General features: G+C 41.8%; 3 protein-coding genes across 13 annotated transcripts in view; 1 reads left to right on the top strand and 2 right to left on the bottom strand.

The window, feature by feature from the left end:
• On the bottom strand, positions 1-6,551 carry RNF7 (ring finger protein 7). 3 transcript variants are annotated; one of them, XM_030576143.1, is made up of 3 exons: positions 6,326-6,535; positions 2,172-2,219; positions 1-629 (listed from the first exon to the last, which is right to left on the bottom strand). In XM_030576143.1, the coding sequence occupies exons 1-3, from the start codon at positions 6,501-6,503 to the stop codon at positions 511-513; spliced, it is 345 nt and encodes a 114-aa protein (XP_030432003.1). In that variant the 5' UTR covers positions 6,504-6,535; the 3' UTR covers positions 1-510. The 3 variants fall into 3 exon arrangements, with proteins under 3 accessions (XP_030432003.1, XP_030432004.1, XP_030432005.1); XM_030576144.1 differs by lacking the exon at positions 6,326-6,535 and adding an exon at positions 6,008-6,209; XM_030576145.1 differs by having other exon boundaries at positions 573-629; positions 6,333-6,551.
• LOC115657848 (tigger transposable element-derived protein 1-like) overlaps positions 6,367-25,976 on the top strand; it is a 22,358-nt gene continuing 2,748 nt past the window's right edge. Inside the window, exons 1-4 of one of the 7 annotated variants that reach the window (XR_004002073.1) lie at positions 6,370-6,455; positions 14,495-14,599; positions 17,512-17,563; positions 22,737-24,636. Coding sequence is in view for 4 of the 7 variants with exons in the window: in XM_030576140.1 (XP_030432000.1) it covers positions 23,561-24,202 (642 nt within the window). In the remaining 3 variants the exon portion in view is untranslated. Of the gene's footprint in view, positions 6,456-14,494; positions 14,600-16,458; positions 16,566-17,456; positions 17,564-20,975; positions 21,136-22,736; positions 24,637-25,976 lie in introns of those variants that run through there. The other 6 variants (XM_030576140.1, XM_030576139.1, XR_004002072.1 and 3 more) reach the window with 6 other exon arrangements.
• LOC115657847 overlaps positions 10,000-25,976 on the bottom strand; it is a 31,822-nt gene continuing 15,845 nt past the window's right edge. For all 3 annotated transcript variants that reach the window (XM_030576137.1, XM_030576135.1, XM_030576136.1), the window contains exons 8-11: positions 17,382-17,514; positions 13,176-13,282; positions 12,095-12,207; positions 10,000-10,276 (exon numbers count right to left, since the gene is read on the bottom strand). In XM_030576137.1, coding sequence (XP_030431997.1) covers positions 10,244-10,276; positions 12,095-12,207; positions 13,176-13,282; positions 17,382-17,514 — 386 coding nt within the window. In that variant the 3' untranslated portion in view covers positions 10,000-10,243. The remainder of the gene's footprint in view (positions 10,277-12,094; positions 12,208-13,175; positions 13,283-17,381; positions 17,515-25,976) is intronic.

Raw genomic sequence — 25,976 nt, forward strand, 5'->3', positions numbered from 1 at the left:
AATGTTTCACACACTATTTATTTTAGTCAAAAAATCACTATCAGGCAAAATTATTTATGGTGGTTTGGTGTGGATGCAGTATTATTTGAATGGCAAGAATTTCTTTTTTTCAATTAATTATACAGCATATCAGGCATAAACAAGGCCTTCTTTTTGAATGGACTGGTTTCTTACATTTCCTTACCAAAAACATAAGATCGATTGTAATTGTGTATTTTCGGCACCACAGCATTTCTAAGCAGTTAATACAATTTACACCAGAACACTGACAGAGAGACAGACTCTAAAGTAGCGTGTCTGTGGTCCTTAGCTGTGGAAGGATGTTGAAATAAGATCAGAGAAAATGGCACACCAACACATTAGAGCATGTTCAAGCACAACAAAACCATAGTATTCTTTTAACATAGATATAAATTGAATGAATCACGAGTGTTCCTCCCTTTCATATGGATATATGGCATCAGACATATATTGCTTGAAACAAGTTCAACAGAAAAACTGCCCATGTTTTCATTTGCCTATTCTCTGGACCACCCAGTCCTGTTGACAGAGGGGACAGCGATTGTTCTGTTTCACCCATAGGGACATGCAGCAATTGTGGAAGGAATGATTACATTCTCCCCAGACAACTGAAAGAAAAGAAAATACTTGATATGTTCCAGTTACACTGTTTAATATAGACGTACAAACTACATTCACATTAAAGAGTACAAACAATCTAACTCAGATTTTTACAGCAAATAGAGGGTTACATGATATTTCGGGCAATAATACATTATAATGATTTATTGATTTAGACTAGATTAGTGTTACTCGTTTGACAGTATTTTCTATAAATAGAATATGGTGTTCTACAGGGTTATGTCTCACACATTAGCCACTTAAAACATGTCTACCAATTTATTTCTAATTCAAGAGACATATACACATACTTTCATATTCTTACACAACTGTAGAATGCTTAGCACGGTGCTGTGCACTATATAAATAATACATAATACTATAAATATTACTGAGTGACGAGGGAAGCCTGTGAGTGGTTTGGAAACTTCCACAGCCTGGCTAAATTCGATCTTACTTTTTACTGGTTCATTAATTAGGTATAGTTAGTGTATTGTTTCAGTATTGATTTTCCATCATGTGCCAAAGGTTTAAGGGCATATGAACAAATTCTAATTAACATTTTATTTGAATTTTTAAAGTTCAAAGTTGAGATACATGATAAATAAAATAATATGGGATACTAGTACATAAGCATTTAAAATGGGCTCTTAGCTACATCAGAGGTTGTTCAAAGCCCATAATTATTTAAATATACCAAACTGGACTAATTCTGCATTGTACTAGTTGCTTTTTTTTTTTTTTTTTTTTTTTTTTTTTTGCAGCGATTTTAGACAATGGCACTATTCACAGGACTGTTGGAAGTTTTGTACTTTTTCCCTTTCATAGCTGTCTTCAAATGGGAGACCTAACAGGACAACCATGGAATGTGGAAGTGGTAATTTCTTTTATAGACAATAAGATGATCAACTAAAATAATACTATTCAATTAACTGAGATTATGTGTTTTATAAAGTAAACAGCAAAGAGATAGAAATGTCCATAACTGATTTTACAAATTCAATTAACAAAGTAATACTTCCAAGTTAAAAAAATGTTTCAATGTCTACAAATCACGTAAAAAATCTAATATACTACTTAGGGCTACACTTTTCCAGTTGAAAAGCAGATTAATAAAACAACAACAAATAAGATCTTTGAAACCTCAGAAACCTTGGATGAGGAAAAGACAATCAAATATATTCCATGGCTTCATAACCTAGACAAAATTTTATCCACACTTGCATGTTTTAGTGAAGTTCTTCTGTTATATCTTCTAGTATCTATCTCAAAGGAAGAGATAGTAGGTATTTCCTATCTAACTCAAAAGTCTACAGTAGTCTGTCCTGAATTATATAACTAGTTCTTCCCAGTCACAAACACATATATAAATGACTAGTTGCAGATTTGCTCAGTCAAGCACTTTTCTATGACAGTGTCTTTTTACAATAGTATTGCTGTACAGTTAATTTTTGCGCATTAATAAAATTAGTATTATCTTCAAACTTTAAAAAGCACCCCACTGAGAAAAAGCCTTTGCTGAAAAACATGACAATGAAATCATTACATACCAACACAATCTTCTTGTTTGTTTTCAGCTTGACATCTAAGACAGGCATCTAAAAGTAAACATGAACAAAACTCAATCTGATGCTCAGAATGCAATTCTTAAAACTGGCTTTTCTAATGAAAATATAAACCATGGAACATATTTATAATGGTAAAAGCTCGAATTCTGCCATCTAGTTCAACTGTATTTATTAGATAAAAAGGAAATTAAAATACAAGCACTATGCATACCAAAAGAAAAATATATCTTTTCAGGAGGTAAAAAGAACTGGAAACTGTAAGACAAGCTCTTCACACCCTTCACTTTGTTTGGACATTTTCATGAACACTGCTGCAAAAAACAAATCTCCTTTTTGTATATGTGACCATTGGGAGACTTCTGCCAAATCCACTCAAGCAGATTAAAAATTAAATAAGAGCACTCACATGCAACCCGCAACTTCAGGAATTTGTTTTTCAGATGTGAATGATTTCCTTAAAAGGAGATGCTGACAATTCTACTCTTTTTCAGCCCCTCATCAAACCCTGCCCTACACCACCTTTTTTACACAGCAATTTTACTTGATGTATAACTGAAACTTCACCAGAATATAAAACACACACCCACACCCTATAGTTTTAGATCATTTATTAGTCATGCACTGTAAGTGAAGAGACCACACCATACTTTTAGATCATTTATTAGTCGTGCAATGTAAGTAAAGGGACCAATGGGGACATATAATACATATTTTTAATATGGTGTCTAATCTTGTAGGGGACAGAAAGGAATAAGGATATGGGACTCCTGGTTGGAGTAGCACATCAGCGGCTGCTCCACACTATGTAACTGCTTACTGCTGCTCCCACTTCAGATTCCTCACCTAGTCAGTCATCAAACAGCAAAGAGAATGGGAACGCTGAGGCAGCAACATTTCCACAAATGAGGCAGAGGAGAGCAGCTCTTCCTTTAGTAGACAATCAGGAGCTTCTCATTTATTTATTTTTTTATTATTTCCTGCCAAAGACAGGAAATACAACAAACAGGCACGGGAAGGACACAATAACACAGGGCCACATCTGGGTATGGAAATTGTATGGCGAGCCATGAATGCTCACGAAATTAGGGGCTGGGGTGCCAGAGGGGGTGAGGGCTTCAGCCGGGGTGTGGGTTCTGGAGTGGGGCTGAGGGTTTGGGGGTGCAAGAGGGCTGGGACTGAGAGGTTTGGAGGGCAGGAAAGGGATCAGGGCTGGGGGCTGAGGGGCAGGCAGGGATAGGGGGTGCAGGCTCTGGGCAGTGCGTGCCTCAGGCAGCTTCCAGAAGCAGCGACATGTCCTTCCTCCGGCACCTATGCGGAGTTGCAGCCAGGCGGCTCTGCTCGCTGCCATGGTTGCCAGCCAATGGGAGCTGTAGGGGTAGTGTGTGGAGCCCCTGGGTGCCCCTATGCATATGAGGCGGAGGAGGGATGTGTCGCTGCTTCTGGGAGCTGCATGGAGCCCCAGCATGCGCAGAGTGGTGCAAGCCCCCGACCCCGCTCCTCGGCTGGAGCTCGAGGTCTGGATTAAAATGTCTGAAGGGCCGGAGGCAGCCCCCAGCCCATAGTTTGCACATCTCTGCAGTAACAGGTGAGATGACTGTAATCATCATGACCATCAGTGGCCACTATTACATTTTTGGAAGGTGTCATAGTAGAGGAGTGTTTTAAAGAGGGATCTGAAGAAAGACAATGTTGTGGCTTTACAGATTTTTACAAGGAGCTATTCCATGCATAAGGAACACCATGGGAGAAGGTGCTTGTTGGAAAATTTGACAAATGGGCAAAGAAGTCTTCGCATATTCGGAGGGGCAGAAACAGGAGTAGATATCTCAATAGTGTATAAGAGATAACAGGTAGGGCACCCTTCAAACACTTCAATCCAGAAATATCAAATTCACTAATAATCCTATCATTTTTTTAAATTAAAATATAAAGGCAATCAGAGTTCCATATATAGCTCCACAGAAAACATTTATTCTATTGGTATAAATATAAGAGGAATTTTAATTTCTTTTAATCTAAGCCTTTTTTCCCTTCAATTCTGTGATTTAACATAATTGGCATGAGTAGAGGTATGAACTCAGATCTACTCTCCACAGTGCTTTTGTGCTATTTCTACTTCCTCAAAAATCAGGTTCAGTAAAAGCCATTATTGGATATAATTAAAACCGGATTTTTAAGAAAACGTTATTCTATTGCAGATAATTTCTCAGTCCTGATGTGAGCTTTGTCTACCAGCCCAACTAAGACCACGTGTGAACTGTCTTCAAACCATGTTAAAACTCCTTGTATAAAGTCAAGCTAAATAAGACACTGAAGATATTTTTCACTACTTCATTCTGCGATATAGTCTTTTTTCCTCTAGCATGCTCATAAATTCTCCCAGCTCAGAAGACTGTTCTAGACACAAACAGAAATATGAGAAATGGCGGGGCTAATTATGTCCGATATTGCCATGATGGGCACTCAGATTGGATTCTCAATCTTTCGCTCCCCAGAACAACAGTGGAAGAATGATTTTGGGCAAGTCACTTAACCTCAGTTTCGCATTAACAGGATTTCTTATCCATTTTTGTAAAAACACTTTGAAATTCATAGATGAAAAGCACTATATAAAAGTGTTAAATATCTTCTTTATTTTCTGGTGATTCTGTCTCTACAACACAAAAGACAATTCAGTTTCCCTATTCATTCTGTCCTTGGCCATTCTACTGAAACTGTCAATGTGTGCCAACTGCAGTGGCTTTTGTAATTTGAATACTCACCTACTGGGAATTGGACAGAAACTGTATTTGTATCATGCACAACACTGACAAGACATAAAATGGTAACTTGGATTACTCCTTACCCAAGCTGCATTTGTACAGTGACCTAGAGATGAAAAGGCTCTGTGTGTCTCCAATTATTAACTCCTTGAGCTATCCAATCTCAATAGCAATAAAAATTCATACTTTTTAATGTATTTAGGTCATCATAATTATATGTAATTGCTATGCTATCAATGTCTTAATCAGTACACTTTAAGCTACTTTTAAACATTGTTTTCAGCCAAAGTACAGCTGCAGCAATATTACTGGGAAGGAGATACTCCAGTAACATCTGACAAATGGGTATAAGAACCTTTTTTTGGATAAGTGTTAATATTTGTAATCAGTGGGGGAGATTTGTACAAATACAGTAATAATAAATTTTAGCTAATGCAATAATGCAACCTTTCATTTATGCAAGAGTGGTTTGCAAGACAAAATTAACAGATAACACAAAGAATACACTAGACATCAACCTTGAAGAGCAACCATTTTCTGGTGAAATGTAGGGAGAAGAGCAGACCACAGACAAGGTTTCATCATGGTGTAATAGTTGCACAGAGATGGACTATAGTAAGTAATCCAATTTAAGCCATTAAGTTTCTGTTTAGCTAGTTAAGGAGGATCACCTGTTAGGACCCACCACATCAATGGCACCATAGGCCATAGTCAGTCACCACATGATAGCCTATAGAGTCTGGTTTATTCAGTGTCCCCTCATTACATGAGAGCTGCTGGGCTAGGTCAACCAACTAGAGTTTATTTCAAGGAAATAAAGAACTGTAGGAGTATTTCAAGATAAAGCTGACTGCTTAGGTGAAGCCTCTGATTATTTATTTCTGGTACAAACAGACATAAAGCTACATCACCCATTGGTACCAGCACAGGATCCCTTGTGCAATTACTGCTAGGACGTGGGACAAACCCAGACGTAGGCATTAGGCACTCCATAAATGGCCTTGGTATCATCTCAGCAGACAGGTCAGTGTGGGAAAGAAGGAACCCAGTATGTACCAGCTCCATCAGAAACCCCGGGTTTTCCTGGGGAGGGAGGCAGGCACCGAGAAGATTCAGGCCCCCAGGATGGGGGGCGCCCCCTCTGGCCGCGGGCGGCGGCAGTAAGGACATACAGGACCCCCGGCTCTCCCCGCGGGGGGAGCGAGGAGCTAAAGGCCCCTCCCCCCGGCATGTGGGCCTCTCCCCGCAGGGGGCAGTGAGCAGATACAGGCCCCTCCCCCAGAACGTGAGGCCCGGCCGCGGTAGGGGGAGGGGCAGTGAGGGGGTGCGCGGCTCCGCCCAGGCCGGGGGAGGCCGTGGCCCGCCGGCGCTTACCCATGACCTGGACCCGGCAGATGGCGCAGGTGTCGCACTCCACGTCCCAGCTCCACATGGCCACCGCGTTCCACTTCTTCAGCGAGAACATCTTGTCGGCAGCGCCCGCCTTGGCGCCCGAGGAGCCCGGGTGAGCGTGGGGGGCGCCCGGCTCGTCTCCGTCCTCCACGTCGGCCATGGCGGGGGGCGGAGACGCTGCGGAGGAATCGCGCTGGCTCCTCCGAGAGAGCGGGGCTGCAGCGCCACCCGGTGTCGGGAGCGGCGGCACCCGCCCGGCCCAGCCAGCAGGGCGGGGGCAAAGGGGAGGCCCGCGGGACCCGACCGCTGCCCCCGCCGCTCCGGGAGCAGAGGTGGTGGGCGGCCAGCTGCGGAGAGCTCAGGGCGCCTCTCGGCCACGGAAGCAGGGCTCGTGCTGGCGGCTGCCTCTAGCTTGCGCGGATGCTGTGGGAAGGGCGGGGGGCAGTGGGGGATTTAGAGTTACTGGTGCCTTGTGCTCAGCTTCATTTTTGGGGCCCCTCACTGGGGTTTATCATAAGTATCCTTTTTATGTCTCCTTTTATCACCAGCGGTTCAATTAGATTTTTATATGGTTTAGGTGACACAATAACTCCTGTCACTTCCTTAACTTGATATAAACTAGTGATCAACCATTTGCCTGTATCATTTACAGTAACATCAACATTAACGTTTCCATCACATTTGACATGAAAGGTCACATTTTCTTTGTTTCAAAGCTGATTTACAGTTCAATAGCTGACAAAACAATTTTCAGTGCAATTAGAATACATCAAGATAAAATTATGTTGACCAGTGGGAGTATACAAATTAACCCTAATGCAATCAGTTAGATATTGTAATCCATTACAACACTGATGGTTTACCCATTGTGTTAGATTAGATCTCATGTATGAACATTTGGAGGACCGTTACTTTCATTACGTCTGAACAACTAGTCAAGAAGTCATCACTAAAAAGCCATGCACATGTGATATTATTCTTTTGCATGAAAGAGACTTGTTCTTCTTCTGAATCATAAAATGTTACTTCCTGTGTATTACTGTTTGCTGTGAAGGCAGTTATGGTCTTACCGCTAACCTCTTCCTTCCAAACTATGTGACAGTCCTCTTTTTTATTCACATAAATTATAACTGTTCCTTTTAATGAAGTGGGCAGGATAGGTTAATAGATTCTAGGGCTGGAAGGGACCTCGAGAGGTCGAGTCTAGTCCCCTGCCCTCATGGCAGGACCAAATACTGTCTAGACCATCCTTGATAGACATTTATCTAACCTACTCTTAAATATCTCCAGAGATGGAGATTCCACAACCTCCCTAGGCAGTTTATTTCAGTCACCCTGACAGTTACGAACTTTTTCCTAACGTCCAACCTAAACCTCTCTTGCTGTAGTTTAAGCACATTGCTTCTTGTTCTATCCTTAAAGGTTAAGATGAACAAGTTTTCTCCCTCCTTATGACACTCTTTTAGATACTAGAAAACTGCTATCATGTCCCTTCTCGGTCTTCTCTTTTCCAAACTAAACAAACCCAATTCTTTCAGCCTTCCTTCATAGGTCATGGTCTCTATATCTTTTATCATTCTTGTTGCTCTTCTCTGTACCCTCCCCAATTTCTCCACATCTTTCCTGAAATGCGGTGCCCAGAACTGGATACAGGATAGTATCATACTTTGTTCAGCCCTATCCCACTCATAATTATAACTTTTGTTTACTTGACAATAACAGTGTTCCCCATTTTTAATAATCATTAAACTTGACACGTATATCAATGTGCAAAAACAAATTATTGAAAACATGGTGTGAAGGTTTTCCTGACAGAAAGAAAAGAAAAGAGAAAAAAGGATTTATTGACATCACTTAACAAATCCCTTCCAATCTTTTAACTGTGATGAGTGAAACCATTTAAGGGTTCATTTCCTTTTCTCTTTTACTTCCACCTGGTAAACCATTGGGCAAGCCTTGTTCACTATCACTACTGGACCTAGACATTTGGGACTTAAGGCATGGTTCTTCTCCAAATAGAATGTATATAAAACCCTGTCAACTACATCCCATTCCTTAAGATTTAATATACTGCCCAATCTTTTGTCCAGTTGCTTTATATTGCTTCTTAACCTAATAGCAACCTGCTTCTGAATGGTGCTAGTAGTATTTAGCAGCTTGCTCATAAACTGATTCATGAGTGAGAATACATAGTTGATAGTCATCCAGCGGCATCCCACCATTGCTCAGGTGTCCTCATTGTTCTGCATGTATTACTTCCTGTGGGTATACCCATGTGAAGCAATTGTAGATCTCATAGCCATAAGTATTATTGGGAGTTTTCTATCCCAGTCCTTTCTTGACTGTCACTATTTTTCTCAGAGCAGTCTTTAAAGTCCAATTAGTACATTCCACTTAACCCAGAGCTTTGGGGATGACCGGAACATGGAATTTCTGTTTTATTCCAAATGCTTAGCACACGCATTTCATTATGTTCCCTACAAAATGAGGTCCTTGGTCTGAATCTAACCTCCCACCACCCCCACTCCCTCCTCTCCTGAGCATGCCACATCCCTGCTCCTCCCCCCGCCCCAGTGCTTCCTGCCTGCTACCTACCAGCTCTGGCAGTACTTAGGACTTTCTGGGAGGGATGGGGAGCAGTGGGGACGTGGCACGCTCGGGGGAGGAGGCGGTAAAGAGGCGGGGCAGGAACTTGGGGGAAGGAGGTGGAACTGGGGCAGGGTGGCCGGGGCGGAGATGTGTCAACCCTCCATGGGGCAGAGGGGAAGTCAGTGCCTATGCCCCCCACCCAGCTATATTGCATGAATACTCTCAGAGCCACCTATTAAGCACACAGGGAAAAGCACCAGCCAGAACCTCCCAGCACTATACCTCAGGAATATACCATCTTACACTGCTCAAGATGAGCAGTGCAAATTTATTATTTGGTTCACCACTTCTTCAATGGAAAGTGGATATACACCAGCCTTTGCAAACCTGATCAGTTTTGCCACATACTTCGTACAAACTCACTGGTAAAGACAAACACTTTAACAAATTTATTGACTACAAAAATAGATTTTAAGTGATATCAAGTGATAGGCAAAAAGTCAGAGTGGTTACCAAAATAAAATAAAATATAAGCATTCAGTCTAAACTCTCAACCTTATTAGACTGGGCGACATCTAGATTAAGCAGTTTTTCTCACCCACCTGGATACTGCAGTTCATAGTACACAGATTTCATCCTTGAAATCTAGGCCAGTCCCCTCAGTTGGAGTCTTCAGTGTGTCCTTGTTGCTTGCAGCATAGGTAGGTGAAGGAAGAAGGCCCAGCCTGGGCCCCCTGTGTTTGGTTTTATATCTTCAGTCCATTTGCTTGGAAAACACAAGTCCAGGCATGTCTGGGTGCATTGGTAAGTCTCTCCAAGCAAGGTTGAGCAATTCCCCTGGTGTGGCCTCATGCAGGTGAGTCATTGCATTGTAGCTCCCTTGCTGGACAATGATTATTGATGGATTGATTGACACTGCACTCAGGTGTTGGCTACTTTCCTTGCTGTTGCCTCTAGGGAGCTAATATCTGACTGATTCCCCAACTTACAGCATGTTGTAGTGACCACCATACAACATAATTCTCATAACTTCAGATGCATTAATGATATACATATATAGATAGAGAAATGACTTTCAGCATATCATAACCTTTCCCCTGATACCTTATAAGGCATGCTTTATATGCAAGATCATGGGAATGTGGGGGTTCCAGGATGCCCCCCATCTCAAGGTATTGGATGTCACAATCTTATTCCAAATGAATACATAATTGGTGTATCTGAAATAAGTTATGCTGAGATCTCGATCTTGAAAATGGTTATGCATATACACATAGTAGCACACAAGTAGTCCTGTTGACTTCAATGGCACTACTTATGTGCCTGAAGTGTTTGAAGTAGGCCCTAAAAATGTTAATGAGAAAGGGATAACAGTTAGCATTTTCTGTATTTTTATTTTCAAAGTATGATGCCTTTTTTCCTCAAATTGTTTAAAAACAAACTTTAATAAGACACTCAGGTTCAAATGATTTTTTTAAAAATTAAGGTTCTTTAATAGCACTTTCAATGATTAAATTTAAAATAATTTTAAAAGTCAGTTTTACTTGCTACCATTTAGACACCGGTCTTACATTTAGATCCATGTGGACAGATTCCTGAGTCATGAAGATCTCCATTGATTTCAGTGGGTCCCTTCATCAGTGGAATGCAGGACCAGGGCCAAGAATCATAGAATATTAGGGTTGAAAGGAACCTCAGGAGGTCATCTAGTCCAACCCCCTGCTCAAAGCAGGACCAATCCCCAACTAAATCATCCATCAGAGCATGTCAAGAATTGGAAATTTACTGGAACAGCTATCCCAGAATAATTAAATTATTCTAAATCAAACTATTTCTAAAGTTAAATTTAAAAAAGGCATTCTTATCCTGGAATAAGAGCGTCCACCTGGGCCATTACAGTGAAATAATTATTCCTGAAGAATTATTCAGGATAGCTATTTCAGTAAATTTCCAAGTATAGAAAGCCCTATTACAGTTGACTACTTGAACTTCACACTGCTTAGACAATGCAAATAATTATCTAGGCTCTTTCTGGTTCTCATGCAATGTCACAGTGCTGCAGTATTTGGACTGCAAACAGTGGAGTATATTTAAATCTCAACAAAAACTGATTTTATTTTTAAAAAATAACCATTTCTATTATTGTTATTATATGTGAAATTTTTTTTACAAATAAAACCTGAATTTGGAGCATGACATGTCGTCTTTGTAGTCTGGGCATTAAATTTTGGCTCTACATTTTTCATGTCAGAAACAGAACTAGTACAGCTATATAGTTGAGTGGATTTACTCTTTTCCTCCAGCATTGTTCCTTTTCCATGGCATTCCTTTTCATAGTGCTCCCACTATGTAGTCCAGTTTCTCAAGGCAAGGACCCTTACAGAGAGGAATTCAAACAAGAGAATAGCCTACCAAGTGTCTTCTAGGTGATTTGTAGGCAGCTGGACTACTGTAACATTTTCCCTGTCTTAGTTTAGGGCTCCATATCTAGCCCTCAATTTACACAGATCTCTGGGTCAGTTAAGACCTAGGATAGGAAGATTTGTGCAGTGCATGTGGTGGTGGGTAGGAGGGAACAATCTCCGCTGTGTGGGAGGGAACAGCAGGCATTCTGATAAAGGATTATTTACTAACAATAGCTCTTGTGCTCCAAATATGCAGCTTGCACAGCCCCCCTTCCCCCCACTGTAGGAGTCATGTGGCTAGGCAAACAACTACTGCAGTGGGACTCTGAGGCAAAATCATGAAGGAGAGCAATAGCTCTGAGGATGTGAACTGCACTTGTTTCTGAATGAGATGTTGATTCTGAATTCTAATAACAATTTAAATATCAGCACCTAATTATTTCTCTGCTGATCATTTTAGCAGAAACAACCAACTCTTGCAGAATTATGAATAGAACATGGGACTTACGACTTTTCTTCACTTAAAAGGCTGCCGCGGCTCAACTGTACTGATACAGCTGCACCACTGTAGCGCTTCAGTGAAGATGCTACCTACACTGAGAGGAGGCCACTGCAGCCTTTTAAGTGTAGACAAGCCTTAAGTGAAGTAAAACCTCCATATCTGAATCTATTTATGTGAATTTTTTTTCATTAAGAACAAGAATCATGGTGAAGCTTTTCTGTTAATGTAAAGGCTGGAAAAGCAGCAAGTACATACCTTTTTCATTCTCTTTTTAGTTGATTTGAGCTTCTTGCTGTTCTTGAAAATTGACTTGAAAGTATTTGAGGAAATCTGTGGTGTAACCTTAATATTTAAGCCTGGCATCTTGTCTGTTGAGACAATGAAGAACATATTTTCCTATTTTTGACTATCAAAAATTAAATATACTTCTTTTTCAACCCTCTCTACCCCACAGAAATATTCACTGATGTAATAATGAAGTGTTCCCCACAATGGAATTCCACTGTGATTTCTATTTTTCACTGTTTTCTATTGACCTGCCAGCAGAACAGCATTTCTCCCTCCAGATATTTTCCTGTCACACAGAACATCACATCTGTTTGATTTGAAAAGGTCCTGAAGTTTGCAGTTCTCTTCTGATTGACAAATGACTGCCAGTAATTCTTGAGAGCAAAAATATTTGAACTACAGACAGAATAGCACTTTTTTTTTACTTTTCCAAGTACTAAATCACAATTCCATGGGATGTGGGAGAGCCAGCAAATGAGAAGAAGCAGATGGGAAAAACAGCCATCAGGGTTGGGGAGGGAGCTGGAGTGTGTGTGTGAAAATTCACTATTGGTGAGGGAATGGGAAAAATGAGGTGCAACAGCAAGGAACTGTTAGGAGTGATGCAGCATTGGGGAGGTTTAGAAAGGAGGTAGATACAGCAGTTGAAAATGGCTGCTGACATTTCTATAAAATATAATTAATACATCAATACATATGGTTATTACAGGATCACTAAAGTATAAATTAGAACAAGTCTCTGTCTCTCTCATACTTAGCCATTTTCAGGATTTGAATCCTTTTTCTTACTTTTACCTTGCATTCACCCAAATATAAGTACACAAAGCTCAATTTTTCATAACAAGGTCCTTTCCCCTGACGTCTCTTACACTGAAAATTCTCTAAGATACTCATGGTTGTATTGTATTTTAAATAGTACTGAATTTGTATAGAAATGTAACTTACATATAACATTCCTCATATCGTTTGTACAAATACCCTGATGAACACCTAAATAAAAAGTAAAATAATTTTTAAAGCTTATGGGCTGAAGTTGGAGACACTCCACCTTTTTTTCTCTCCTTAAGAGCTTCCAGGATGTCTGTTGCACAAAGTTCTCCTATAGCGTTGCCATGTAGATCAAGTTCTATCAAGTGTTCAGAGTGTTTGATTAGGCTGCATTTAAGAACAACAACAACAATAAAACCCTGAAATCTGCTGTAAGTAAAAAACAATGTTATACATTAGTAAATAAAATACAAGTATTTTAATGTAGAATGTAATTAATACCAAAGATCTAAAGTTAAACAACTGAAACAAAAGCCACCATTCTTTGATAATTCTTTTGTCTAGTGACCTGATCCAAAGCCATTACTCTCATTGATTTCAGCGGGCTTTGGATCAGCCCCCAAATGAGTACATGGCTCCTCTTATAGGTTTCCTTTTAGAAAATGAGTGCATTTCTTCACTGTGATTCTTTTTCAGCTAATAATTTAAATAGAAATCCTCAGTAATAAACACAAATAACACTGCCTAATTCCACATATTGGATTCCCATTGAGTTCAGAGCATGTGAGCTGTCAGTTCCATAATATTATTTCAGGGGAGAAAATTAGTGCATTATAATGCCAGTGCTGTTTGTGTAGCTGTAAATAAAGACCTATCAGCGTTTTCACAATAAATTTCTGTTTCACAAAGTTAGGACTTGGCTTTAAAAAACTGATTATAACAAAAATTTATAGGTTTTAAGACCAGAAGAGACCATTATGACCATCTTGACCTGCATAACACAGCCTGTAGAACTTCACCCAGTCAAATTTATCCTATCTCCTTCTTCTACTTGCTCAGAACCAAGTGGGTGCTGGAATAAAGTTAATGCTGATATTCATTATTATTATTGTTCTTCAGCTGTTCCAAGAACATAAATATTGATAAAATTCCATTAGTAAATTAAAATTTTTAATGGGACTTTGAAACTGCCTCATCAATTTGGTATTTGGGCAGCTGTACTGATATTAACAATTCTGGGCACAAGAGTGATAGAATTTCTTATATATTACAATAAAAATTAAAAGTGGATTCCACAGCCGATTAATCACTTTTCTTCATTTAAAGCTATTACAACCTTAGGGTCACATCTTGCTTGCCCAACTCACATGAGTATTACTGTTTGCATTACTAAGAAGGGCAGCAGTTGGATCTTTGTTATTTATTGTAAAAGCACTATAAAGTCTTCCAAATTTTCTCTTGCTTCTTATATAATCTCTTTGTTTTGTTTCCCAGATTTCTCTGATTTCATGTACTTTGCTTTGGACTGTAGTAGAACTGTTTCTAACATTTAATTAGGACAACTGATGTTGATAACATATATTTTATTATTTCCTGAAGCAGATAACATTGAGGTGGGTTACCTGCGCTGCACTCTGCAAACCATGGGCATGCCTTTCACTGACGAAGAGTTCCAGGAAGCTCTGCAGAAAGTGACACTGGAAAGTGAGCTGTCTGTTCGTCTGTCTGTCCTTCTATTTTAGTAGAGCATGTGTGAGGGGAGGCGTGTACACAGGTCAGAACACAGCCAGCTGGTGCCTGCATGAGTTCCAACCACTATGGGACCCCTTTGACATAAAATACCAGGGCTGGATGCTGGTCTTCTTCTCACCTGGTATACACTTAGCTAATGATATTAATACAAAGTGTTAGCTTATCATCTGTTTTTTAAATTAAAAGTTATCCTTGTGTAGAAGGCTGAATGGTCAGTCTTGAGTTAAGGCTGACAATCAACATCAGATTCACGCCGCTGAGCCAGATACGACCCTTAGGTATGTATATGTGGCACCCACTGCACTGGCAGTTGTATATCTGCATCTGAGTGTGGAACAGGCATCTCTGTGGGAGAAAGTTAGATCTCTAATTTTATTTAAATCTATGGTCTTGGTCTTCAATTTCCTTGGGCCAAAACTTCTGGTCTAATAAAGGGCCACAGGAGGCTCTGAATTCAGAACAAGTACAGTTCTACTGTGCAACGGGAGCAACAATGCAGAGGCTTCCCAGATCTGTATTTCCTGTGTGCTGCAGAACACTGCTCCACAGGGTCTCTATCTGCTGATAGTAGCAGATGGAGAGTCGGGGGGTGATATAGTGGATTGACAAACAGGGGCTGCTCTATGTATTTTGCCGGCCCAAGCATGGCAGTCAGGCGGCTTTTGGCAGTGTGCCTGTGGGAGGTCTGCTGGTATCGCGGATTCGGCGGCATGCCTGTGGGAGGTCCGCTGGTAACACAGATTCAGCAGCATCCCTGTGGGAGGTCCATTGGTCCCGTGCCTTTGGCATACCCACTGCCAAATTACCGCCAAAGCTTTGGGACCAGCCGACCTCCCGCAGGAATCCTGCCAAAGGCTGCCTGACTGCCACCCTCACAGCGACTAGCAGGCCGCCACCCCAGGCACGCGCTTGCTGCGCTGGTACCTGGAGCCGCCCCTGTTGACAAAGATATAGGGTGGTAGCCAGTGAATCTGTACTAGATAAATCCACCAACCTATCCTTCTCCTCCCTGACTCCAGCAAGTGTGGGGAGTGGTTTTTTGACTGCTCCAAAGCTGGGGGAGAAGGAACATGGGGAGGTGGCAAGATGGATTGATTTAAATCAAAGCAATTAAAATCAGCAACAGGAGACCTTGATTTAAATAATCAATTTTAATCATGTTTTGCATTTGTACTTTTTAGTTATTTTCCTAAAGAACGGTTGATTTCAATTGGTGGGAAACCATTAAAACATGTTGATTTGCTACTGAAATAGCCTTTACACTAAGGTTGGTATTTTTTTTTTTGCTAACCAGCAGGATATTCTATATGTATTCGTCCATTTATTTCAGCAGTTATATGGTATAAGATACATTTATTCAGATTCTTAATTTTTATTACATTAGAAAATGAATGATGCCTTTATTATTTACTATATAATAATAAATTGTTTACTTGTGATTTGTGTCAAGTTGTATTTGGACAGAAATTGGAATTCAATGAAAAGTGCATAAAACTGTTTTAATTTTTTTATATTAAGTTAAATGAGTAAGAAAGGAAAAAAAAGGTTATCAAAATCTGTTCTACACTGAAAAGTTACTGATTTATTAAGCAAAGGACGTGGCTTTAGTTTATTTCTGGTCACTGTGTCCTTCAAGATTTTAGAACTAGATCTTATCCTCTCACACCCTAGTTTGTATTCACAGACTGGAAAACAAGCTTTCCTGCTTTTTCAACTCCCAATAGGTTTCTTAACTTTGAATAAAATAGTCATTGAATTGAAGTAGTTGAATCAACTAAAATGAAGAAAATATCCTCTGTACCTGCAGAAGAGGCTACTGCTGTAAAAAGCTGATCGAGCATTTCAACAAACTGATTCCAGTGCTTAGCCAGTGACTTCCACCAGTTCAGTGCAACTCTACCCCACTGTTTACCCAAAGGTGGGCCTCAGTGGATGATCTAGCCTATATGACAGTCAAGAAGGCCTTTTTCAAACTGGAAAGCAGTACCCTCTAGGAAGGTTTTCCATTACCATATTCTGGGGTGGCATCTGGTTCCCCAGTCCAAGAATGCAATCATGTCCTTTGCATGTGAGGGTAGCAGAAAGGAGCTCTGTGTGTCCTCCCCCTGTTCTGCCCTTAATATCTATTTTTAGTTGATTTTAATGAGGTCTAACTTGAAACCTGTGGAATCATTTTCTTCAAGTTATTTTTTTTTAAATGCTTGTGATAGCAGTCAGAAGGGAAAAGAAACAGAACATACTGGGAGGACACTAGGACAGTGGCGGTTTGTCTCAGAGTGAAGTTGACATGCCTGTCTCTCAAATGGCCAAAAATCTTTGAGAGCTAGGGAGCGGAGACTGAAGAGTTAGTATCTAGTCAATATGGTATTTTACAGAATAAACATCTCTGTTCTTTGTCTTTTTTCACCTCTTAATTAAAACTGAAACATCATCCTGTTGAGGTGAAATCACTGGACACTCTAGGAGCTTTGATAGCAAAACTGAATTTGCGGAGAGCTTAGATGTATGTATATCTAAGATCCTTCCAGATAGAGTCAGAGCTCTCACACTATACTCTACACCATACCTACACACTTCAGAGATGTTGCATGCAGAATATTTGAGGAGCAAAGCCAATGGTTACTAGTATTCATTTTGGATTAAAAAAAAACCAGACATTCTCCAAACATACATTTCTGAATCTAGAAAAAGGAAAAAAAAGGCACCACCATCTTTTTTTTTACTTATAACTTACTAAGTTAAAAACTGTGTGAACTCCAAGACCATCTTTTCTCCTCCCTTTCCTCTTCCATCTATACCATTATCAGCCAAATGCAATTTAACTAACCATGGGCCAACTTCACTTTTCTTTTCTTTTTTTTTAGTTCCTGCAAGAAAAAAAAATTAGGATTATTTTGGGAACGTCCTGTATTAGAGGTGTGACTCTAATAGCAACAGGAGCTGTGTGAATAATTCTGCTTTTACTATGCTAATAGTAGGGGACACATTTTAAAACTAAATAGCTTTAGCAAACATTCATGCTTATCAATTGCACAGGCAAAATCCACAGGCAGAGGGGGATCCTGCAGCTCCACCAGCTATGGGTTGTGGGGACACACAGAGTTCCTAGCCACCACAGGTGGCGGGGGGCACCAGAGCCATCAGCTGCCACAGGCGGTAGGGACCGTGGAGTTCTGAGCTGTGGGGCTGCAGCAAGGGCCCCAGAGCTGTCAGCTGTGACGGCAGCGGGTGCTCAACTCCTCTGCCCCTGCAGCAGGACTTGGGCTCTCTTACCTCCCACGGGGCTTGGGCTTCAGTCCTCTCGCTCATTCTTTGTAGTAAAAGTCACCAACAGGTCACAGGCAATAAACAAAAATTCACAGAAGCCCATGACCTGTTGGTTATTTATAGTAAAAAATAACTGACAAAATCTTAACCTTACTTATTATTGATCACACATTATTGTGGTTCATGTTAAGCTGCAAAACAATTGGAGAAGCATAGTTTGGAGACTTACTTATACTAGTGAAGCAATTCACTGGATAATTTCCATATAGCTGATAAAGATATTAGACCAAATGTAGCCTACAGTATGTAGTTGCATGTTTTTGATTTGGGCAAGAGGGAGGAGGGATAACTCAGTGGTTTGAGCATTGGTCTGCTAAACCCAAGGTTGTGAGTTCAATCCTTAAGAGGGCCATTTAGGGATCTGGGGCAAAATCGGTACTTGGTCCTGCTAGTGAAGGCAGGGGGCTGGACTCGATGAGTTCAGAGTCCCTTCCAGCTCCCTGAGATAGGTGTATCTCCATACATTTATAACGATGGTGACAAACAGCAGTGTGAGTTATAAGTCCAGTGTAAACTAGTTCTAAGCCATGTGTAATTGGCAGTGTAGTGTAACTTTCACCAGTTTAAATAAGAACAGCCATAATAAGTCAGACCCTTGGTCTACCCTGTCTTCCACCAGTGGCCAATGCCAGATGTTTTAGAAGGAATGAACAGAATAGGTAATTATCAAATGATACATCCACTCAGTTTCTGGCAAAGAGCAGTGAGGGACACTCAGAGCATGGTGTTGTATCCTTGCCCATCTGGTTAGTAGCCATTGATGGACTTATCCTCCATTAATTTATCTACTTCTTTTTTGAATCCTGTTATAATTTTGGCCTTCACAACAACTCCTGGCAAAGATTTCCACACAGTGCACAATGTGAAGAAGTACATCCTTATGGTATTTTTTTAAACCTCCCGCCCAGGGGTGGCCAAATGAACCACATGCGGTTCTTTTATCATTAAAGTGCAGCTCACACGACCCTCCCCCCAATTTTCTGCCTACCAGATCGGGGGGGGGATGGAACCCCCCCACCTTTGTGTCATTTACAAACTTGATGAATATGCTCTCTATACCAACATCCAGGTCATTAATAAAGATGTTAAACAACACCGGACCCAGAACTGATTTCTGTGGAACCCCACTTGAGACCTCACTGTAATCTGACATCATTCCATTAATAGTCACTCTTTATTTGTGGCTGTTTAACCAATTATGTATCCACTTAATGATAGTTCTGTCAAGCCCACATTTCTTCAGCTTACTTATCAGAATGTCATGTGGAACTGTCAAAAGCCTTGCTGAAGTCCAGGTATATTCCCATTACCCACCAAATCAGTTACCCCATTAAAGAAGGAAATCAAGCTGGTCTGGCATGATTTGTTCTTCGTAAGTCCATGCTGGCTCCAAGTGATTATCACTTCATCCCCCAGGTATTCACAAATTGAATGTTTTATATATTGCTTTAGTAGCTTCCCAGGTATTGAAGTTAGGCTGACTGGTCTGTAGTTTCCTGGCTCCTCCTTTTTAAAGATGGGCACTATATTAGCCCTTCTCCAGGCTTCTAGGACCTCTCCTGTCATCCATGAGTTTATTGCCAGTGGCTCCGAGATTTCTTCAGCTAATTCCTTCAGCATCCTCCGGTGAATAGATCTGGCTGGCCCTGCTGATTTGAATTCGTTCGAATTGATCAGAAGATCTGACATGTTCTTTACTTATCTTGATCTACATCCCTTCCCCTTTGTTGTCTACGGTAACTTCACAGTCATCCGGTCACATGTTATTTTTTGTAAGAAGACTGAAGCAAAGTAGGCATTGAACAGCTCTGCCTCCCTATCGTTTTCCCTTACCAGCTCACCTTCTCCATCGAGCAGCGGACCCACACTGTCCTTGATCTTTTTTGTTTGACATATTTGAAGAATTCCTTCCCATTGGTCTTTAACAATTTTTGCCAGCTGTAACTCATTCTTTGCCTTGGCTTTCCTGACTTTGTCCCTATATGCTCATGCACCCAGGTATACTTCTTTGGGTGACATGCCCCTCTTTCCATTTCCTGCAAGTGTCCCTTTTGGTTTTTAGATCGCTAAAAGGTCCTTGTGCACCCATATTGGCCTCTGACGGCTCTTCTTATCTTTCCTCTGTATCAGAATAGCCTGGTGTTGAGCCTCTAGTATTACATCTCTTAAGAACTGCCAGGCCTTTTTGACTCCTTTTCTTCCTAATTTGTCTTTCCATGGGACCTTGCCTACTATTTCTGAGAGTCGGCTGAAATCTGCCTTTCTGAAGTTCAGTGTTCACTTGTTTTGTTGTTCTCATGTCCTCCTTTCCATAGGCTCTTGAAATCTATCAGATAATAATCACTTCTTCTCAAGTTCCCAACCACCCTTTAAGTTCACAAGTAATTCATCCCTGTTGTTCAAAACCAGATCCAAAATGGATGAGCCCCTAGTTGTTTCCTCAATTTTCTGAATCAGAAAGCTGTCCCCTACACATGCTAAGAATTTGCAGGACTGTAGCGGGGTGGTCACCCTGCTCATGCCCTAAAGGGCTTAACACAGCCCTGGGAGAGGCTGGGGTAGGGGAACAGCTGGGCTGATTGGGGGAAGCAGCCACAGCTGGGGCCATGCCCCAATCAGGCCACAGCTGGCCCTATAAGAGGGCTGAGAGCCAGAGACTGGAAGACACTCTCTCTCTAGCTTTTTGAGAGAGAAGGACCTGGCTGCCTGGGAGCTGAGAAAGGTACCTAGGGTAGAGCAGTGCTGGGGAAGGACAGAGGGATCTGGGAGCTCCAGCCTAGCAAAACCCCAGGCTGCAGGCCTACAAAAGGCTACTGGGGCTGCCAAGAGATAAGCAAAGGCAGCAGGTCCTAACCCCTAAACCCCTTGCTGATGATAAGTAGTTTACAGACTGCAGTCCGCTCCAGGGAGCAGGGGCTAGATGAGCCACTGAGGCAAGGTGGGGATAGAGGGTTGGGGGTTCCCCTGGGTGGGGAGACCCAGATTGAGGGTTCCCGCTGGGGGCAGAACCCTAATGTAAAAGGCACTGGGGTCCGGGAGGGACACGGGCCAGTGGCAGGCAAGACACTGGCCTATAGAGGGCACTCCAGGCTGGAAGAGCTAATTCCCGAGACGACAAGCAGGAGGTGCCAGCTGGTTAGTCGTTGCCCCACCCCAAGGACGTATTATGTTTTTCTGCAGTAGTCTTCCAATGGATATTGGGGAAGTTAAATCTCCCATTAACACTAGCTTGTGTGTTAACTAATCTTCTAACTGCTTGTAGAATGACTTATCTACTTCCTCTTCCTGATGTTGTGGTTAATGTCCTCTCGCTTAACGTTGTTTCAATCTTATGTCCCTGCTCAATTACAGAACATGATCTGTTTAAAGTTGTGCAATGCTCCGCTATAACACCGTTGGGCTGCCTGCTTTGTCCACAGCTGGCAGCCTCCCTATCAGCTCCCCTACGTCCCCCCCATCCCACAGCACCTCCTGCCTGCTGCTGGACCCTGTGGATTAGTGTCTTTCCCCTGCTCCTCCTGCCTGCGGCAATTAGCTGGTTTGTGGTGTTCAGGAGGCAAGAGGGAGACGGGAGGAGCAAAGGCTTGGCACGCAGGCTCCCCCTTTCTCCCTTGCGTCCTCAACACCGCAAAGCAGCTGATTGTCACAGGCAGGAGGCAGGGGAGGGAGGGGCGAACCTGCATGCTGTGTCCTCGCTCTTCCCTCCTCCCTCCCCCTGAACGCCGCAAGCCAGCTAACTGCTGTGGGCAGGGGACGGAGGGGATAGGAGTGAGGATGTGGAGTAAAGGGAGAGGAGTGGGGGAGAAGAGGTGGGTTAAGGATGGGGCAAGGGGTGGAGTTGGCAAGCGAGGGTTGAGCCGCCACTGCTGGTGCTTGCAGAGTAGGGGAAATTGCCGCTGCTGCTGCGCAACGTGCTTCTCCTAGCCTGCAGCACCTTCAGCCTCCTTGCCTGCCTCATTGTCTGCAATGCCAGTGGGCTGTGCCTGTGTGGGGTAAGGAGTGGGCACCTCCCAACTATAGTACTGTACTGTATGTACAGTATGTTTGTAAACACACAGCACATGCACCCTACACCCACCCGTCCAGTGGTTTACTGTTGCTTTATGGCCCAATGGCTCTGCTCGGGAATGGGGCCCTACACCAAGTGCTTGTGAGGCCACCAGCTGCCTGCAAAGCAGCTGTGGGTGGTGCACAGCAGAGGCCCTGCCTTGCTGTCTTGCTACAGAATAAACAATGTTTTATCTGCTCCCCACCCTTTGCTGGAGGGAAGTAAGAATGCAGGGGGGCATCAGCCCGCCCAAAGCAAGTTACAGGAATAGTGTTCCAGCGCCTGCTTCACCGTAGCAAGGGGGAAAGCGGTGCAGAGATGAACAGAACCTGGCCCTGCTCCCATGAAAGTCTGTGAAATGCACAGGAGATTTGCCATTCACTTTAATGCCAGCTGCATCTCTCTGCATGCACACAGCAGAGAGGGGCACGGCCCTGCAGCAAACGTTATTTTCCTCCTCTTACTGCATTGGCTGCAATGCTGCCCGGGTGCTGAGTGCATGGTTACTAGGGGAGATATAGCGGGGCCATTTTTCCAGGGCACCCTGGAAGAGAGGCCTTTGGTCCTCCAACAGGGCTCCTGTGAAAGTTAGAACCTGTAGGAAAGTAAGAACGTCCATACCTAGTCCTAGCCTAAACCCACAGAGGTTCCAGTAGGGGAGCAGATTACCATGCAGAATGACATGGGTTTTCCAAATTCTTTCCCTTGCAATAGTTGATTGATGCTGCATGACCCCGGCCACTCCAGGCTAAAGGGAGTGAAGAGTAGCACATGCATGCGCGTCCGGAGGAGCATCACCTGGCATCATGAGTCAAAAGCGTCGAGCAAGTGATAGTGGAGTGCCTAGCAGTAGCAGTACCACTAGCAGCAAGAAAACCAGGAAAACCATTAGTCTGGGTTACTAAATTAGACATTTTAAAGCATTTTGATGCAGGCGAGCATGCAGTAGACATTGGCATCACTCTAGGTCTTACTCCGACCACTGTGAGAACAATTCGGAATAATGCCGAAAAGATCAGGGCTAATGCTTGGCGTGTAACACCACTCAGTGCTAATACAGTAAGTTGATCAAGAAGTAGTTTGCTGGAAAACATGGAGAGTCTTCTCTCACTGTAGATAGAGGACCAAACTAGAAGAACATACCTCTAAGTTTGCTAGTGATACAAGCTAAGGCAAAAAGTTTGTATGACAATTTGAAAAGAGACCAAGGTGAAGGATCACAGACAGAGACTTTCACAGCAAGTCGGGGATGGTTTGATCAGTGAAAAAGGCACTTCTCCCTGCATAACATCAAGATGTCCGGTGATGCAGCTAGTGTTGATACTGCAGCAGCTAAAAAATTCCCCAACTATTTCAAGAAAATAATTGTGGAAGGTGGCTATTCCCCTAAACAAGTCTTCAATGTTGATGAAATGGACCTTTACTGGAAGAGGATGCCTGAGTGAACTTACGTATCCCGAGAGGAGAAGACAGCGCCCGGATTTAAAGCAGCTAAAGATGGTCTAACCTTGCTTTTAGGTGATAATGCTGCCGGAGACATGAAGATGAAACCACTGACAGTGTACCAATCTGAAACACCACACGCACTCAAGGGATTTTCAAAGGAACAACTTCCGGTCATTTGGAGATCCAAAAAGGAGGCATGGATAACTGGAGCTATTTTTTCAGAATGGATGACTCTGTATGCTGTCCCTGCATGGAAGGAATACCATGCCAAAGAAAATCTTGATTTCAAGATTTTATTGCTTATTGATAATGCACCGGCTCATCAACTCAACCTAGATGACCTGTGCAAAAACGTCAAAGTTGCCTTTCTGCCACCAAACACCACATCACTCATCCAACCCATGGACCAAGGAGCCATCACTGCATTTAAGATGTATTACTTACGCCATACTTTCGACCAGCTCATCAGAGGCACTGGTGGGGAAGGCAAACCTGCTATTCAGCAATTTTGGGGTGACTACAACATCCTGAAGTTCATCAATAACATTGGTGAGTCCTGGGCTGAAGTTACTCAGGTATACATGAATGTTCTGTGGGGGAAGCTGTGGCCTGAATGTGTCAATGACTTAAAAGTATTTAAAGATGTTGTCTCTGCTATGAAGAAATATATCTTCGGCTTGGCCAAGAAAGCAGGTTTTGATGAGGTGGAAGAAGCCGACGTTACACAACTTTAATCACACAGAGAAGAGCTAACCAATGAAGATCTGATGCAACTAGAGGTGACAAGAGCAACAGAAGAAGAGGGCCAAGAAGTAGAAGAACCACCAACCCATCGAAATTTGACTGCCAAACATCTTTCTGAAGCTTTCCAAGTGATTGGAGCTGGCTTGCAAATCCTGAGTGGTGATGATCCTGACAGGGAACACAGCTCCAAAGTGATTAGGGGAGTTGGTCATCTAATGACTTGTAATAAAGAAATTTACCAAGAAAAAAAAGGGAAAGCAAAACAACAATCTCTAGATGTGTTTTTCCGAGTTCAGAAAGTTCAGCAAGAGGAGCAGCCGGACAATCCACCCTCTTCTAGTCTCTGACTCCATCACCTCAACCAAGCTTTATACTCAGCAATGATGATTGTAGTATTAGATTGTTTCTTTAAAATTGTTTAAAACTTATACCTGTATTAAATTGCTTGTTTAAAATGTATATAATGCCTTTTGTCTGGCAAAAAAATTTTTCCCTGAAACCTAACCCCCCCATTTACATTAATTCTTATGGGGAAATTGGATTCGCTTAACATCGTTTCACTTAAAGTTGCATTTTTCAAGAACATAACTACAACGTTAAGTGAGGCATTACTGTACTGTTCTTTCCCCTTGTTACCCTCATCTAGAGACTCTCAGTAGGTCTGTTGCTCACTTCCTCTTGGACCTTTGAGCACATGTATACATTCTTGACATATAGTGCACCACCACCTCCTTTTTCTCCATTCCTATCCTTTTGGAACAAGCTATATCCCTCAATGCTGGTACTCCAATCATGGGCGTTGTCCCACCAAGTCTCTGTGATGCCAATTAAGTCACAATTTTCTTCATACAACATGAGTTCCAGTTCATCCTGCTTGTTTTCCATACTCCTGGCATTTGTATACAGGCATTGAAGATTCAGTAGCTCATATTTCATATTTAAATTATCAGGTTTTCTGTAGGTTTAAAGAAAAAAGTATGCTTCCAAATTATCAAACTTGATAATTTTTGTTTGTTCCTGCTCAAGCCAAGAACATTCTTGAGTAGCAGGAAGCTATTTTCATACGAAGCAAATTCTTAATTTCTAAGCTTCATCCAGGTCCTCATTTTCTATACAGGAAACATTTTGCAGGTTGAAACACTTGAATATATTGTTATGGGCACTTTTCCTTGCTTTTAAGATATCACATGTCTGGAGCTTTGGTATTTTACTTCTGTAAAGTTTTCATGAAATTGAATGGTGATGCTTAACATGAGGGCAAAAAGTGTATGATTTTTTGTTAGCATGCTTGCCTTGCTAGTTCACATTCATTGCACCAGAATGTGATATATAGGAAATAGGAATTGTATACATGAATTATTAAAAATAAAAATGAATGATTTTTAGTTTTGGTCAATAGTACATAACTATTAAAAATACTGGATCAATCATTAGCCTGCAGAGCTTAAAGTGAAGTTCTTTGAAAAAATACTATACAAATGGCATAAATAGGTTCAATTTCTATAATTTCTCAATGACTCCATATTAAATTTGTTCAGTTTCTGTGTAAAAATGTGGTTTTCCAACAACCAGCCACACAAACACACTGTGGATTGTTGATAGTATATACTTATACAGTCAGCTGGGTCTGGATTCCTGTTGGTGATGTACAGGAATGAAAAAATTCAGCTTGACTTTCAAATCCCAAGACACTTTTACAGTACTGAGAGAAAAAAAATCTTTTTACTTGTAAACTGGAGTCAGAGAGAGACAATCAAAATGGAA

The sequence above is a fragment of the Gopherus evgoodei genome, chromosome 9 (assembly GCF_007399415.2).
Source record: "Gopherus evgoodei ecotype Sinaloan lineage chromosome 9, rGopEvg1_v1.p, whole genome shotgun sequence".
Taxonomy (NCBI): Eukaryota; Metazoa; Chordata; order Testudines; family Testudinidae; genus Gopherus; species Gopherus evgoodei.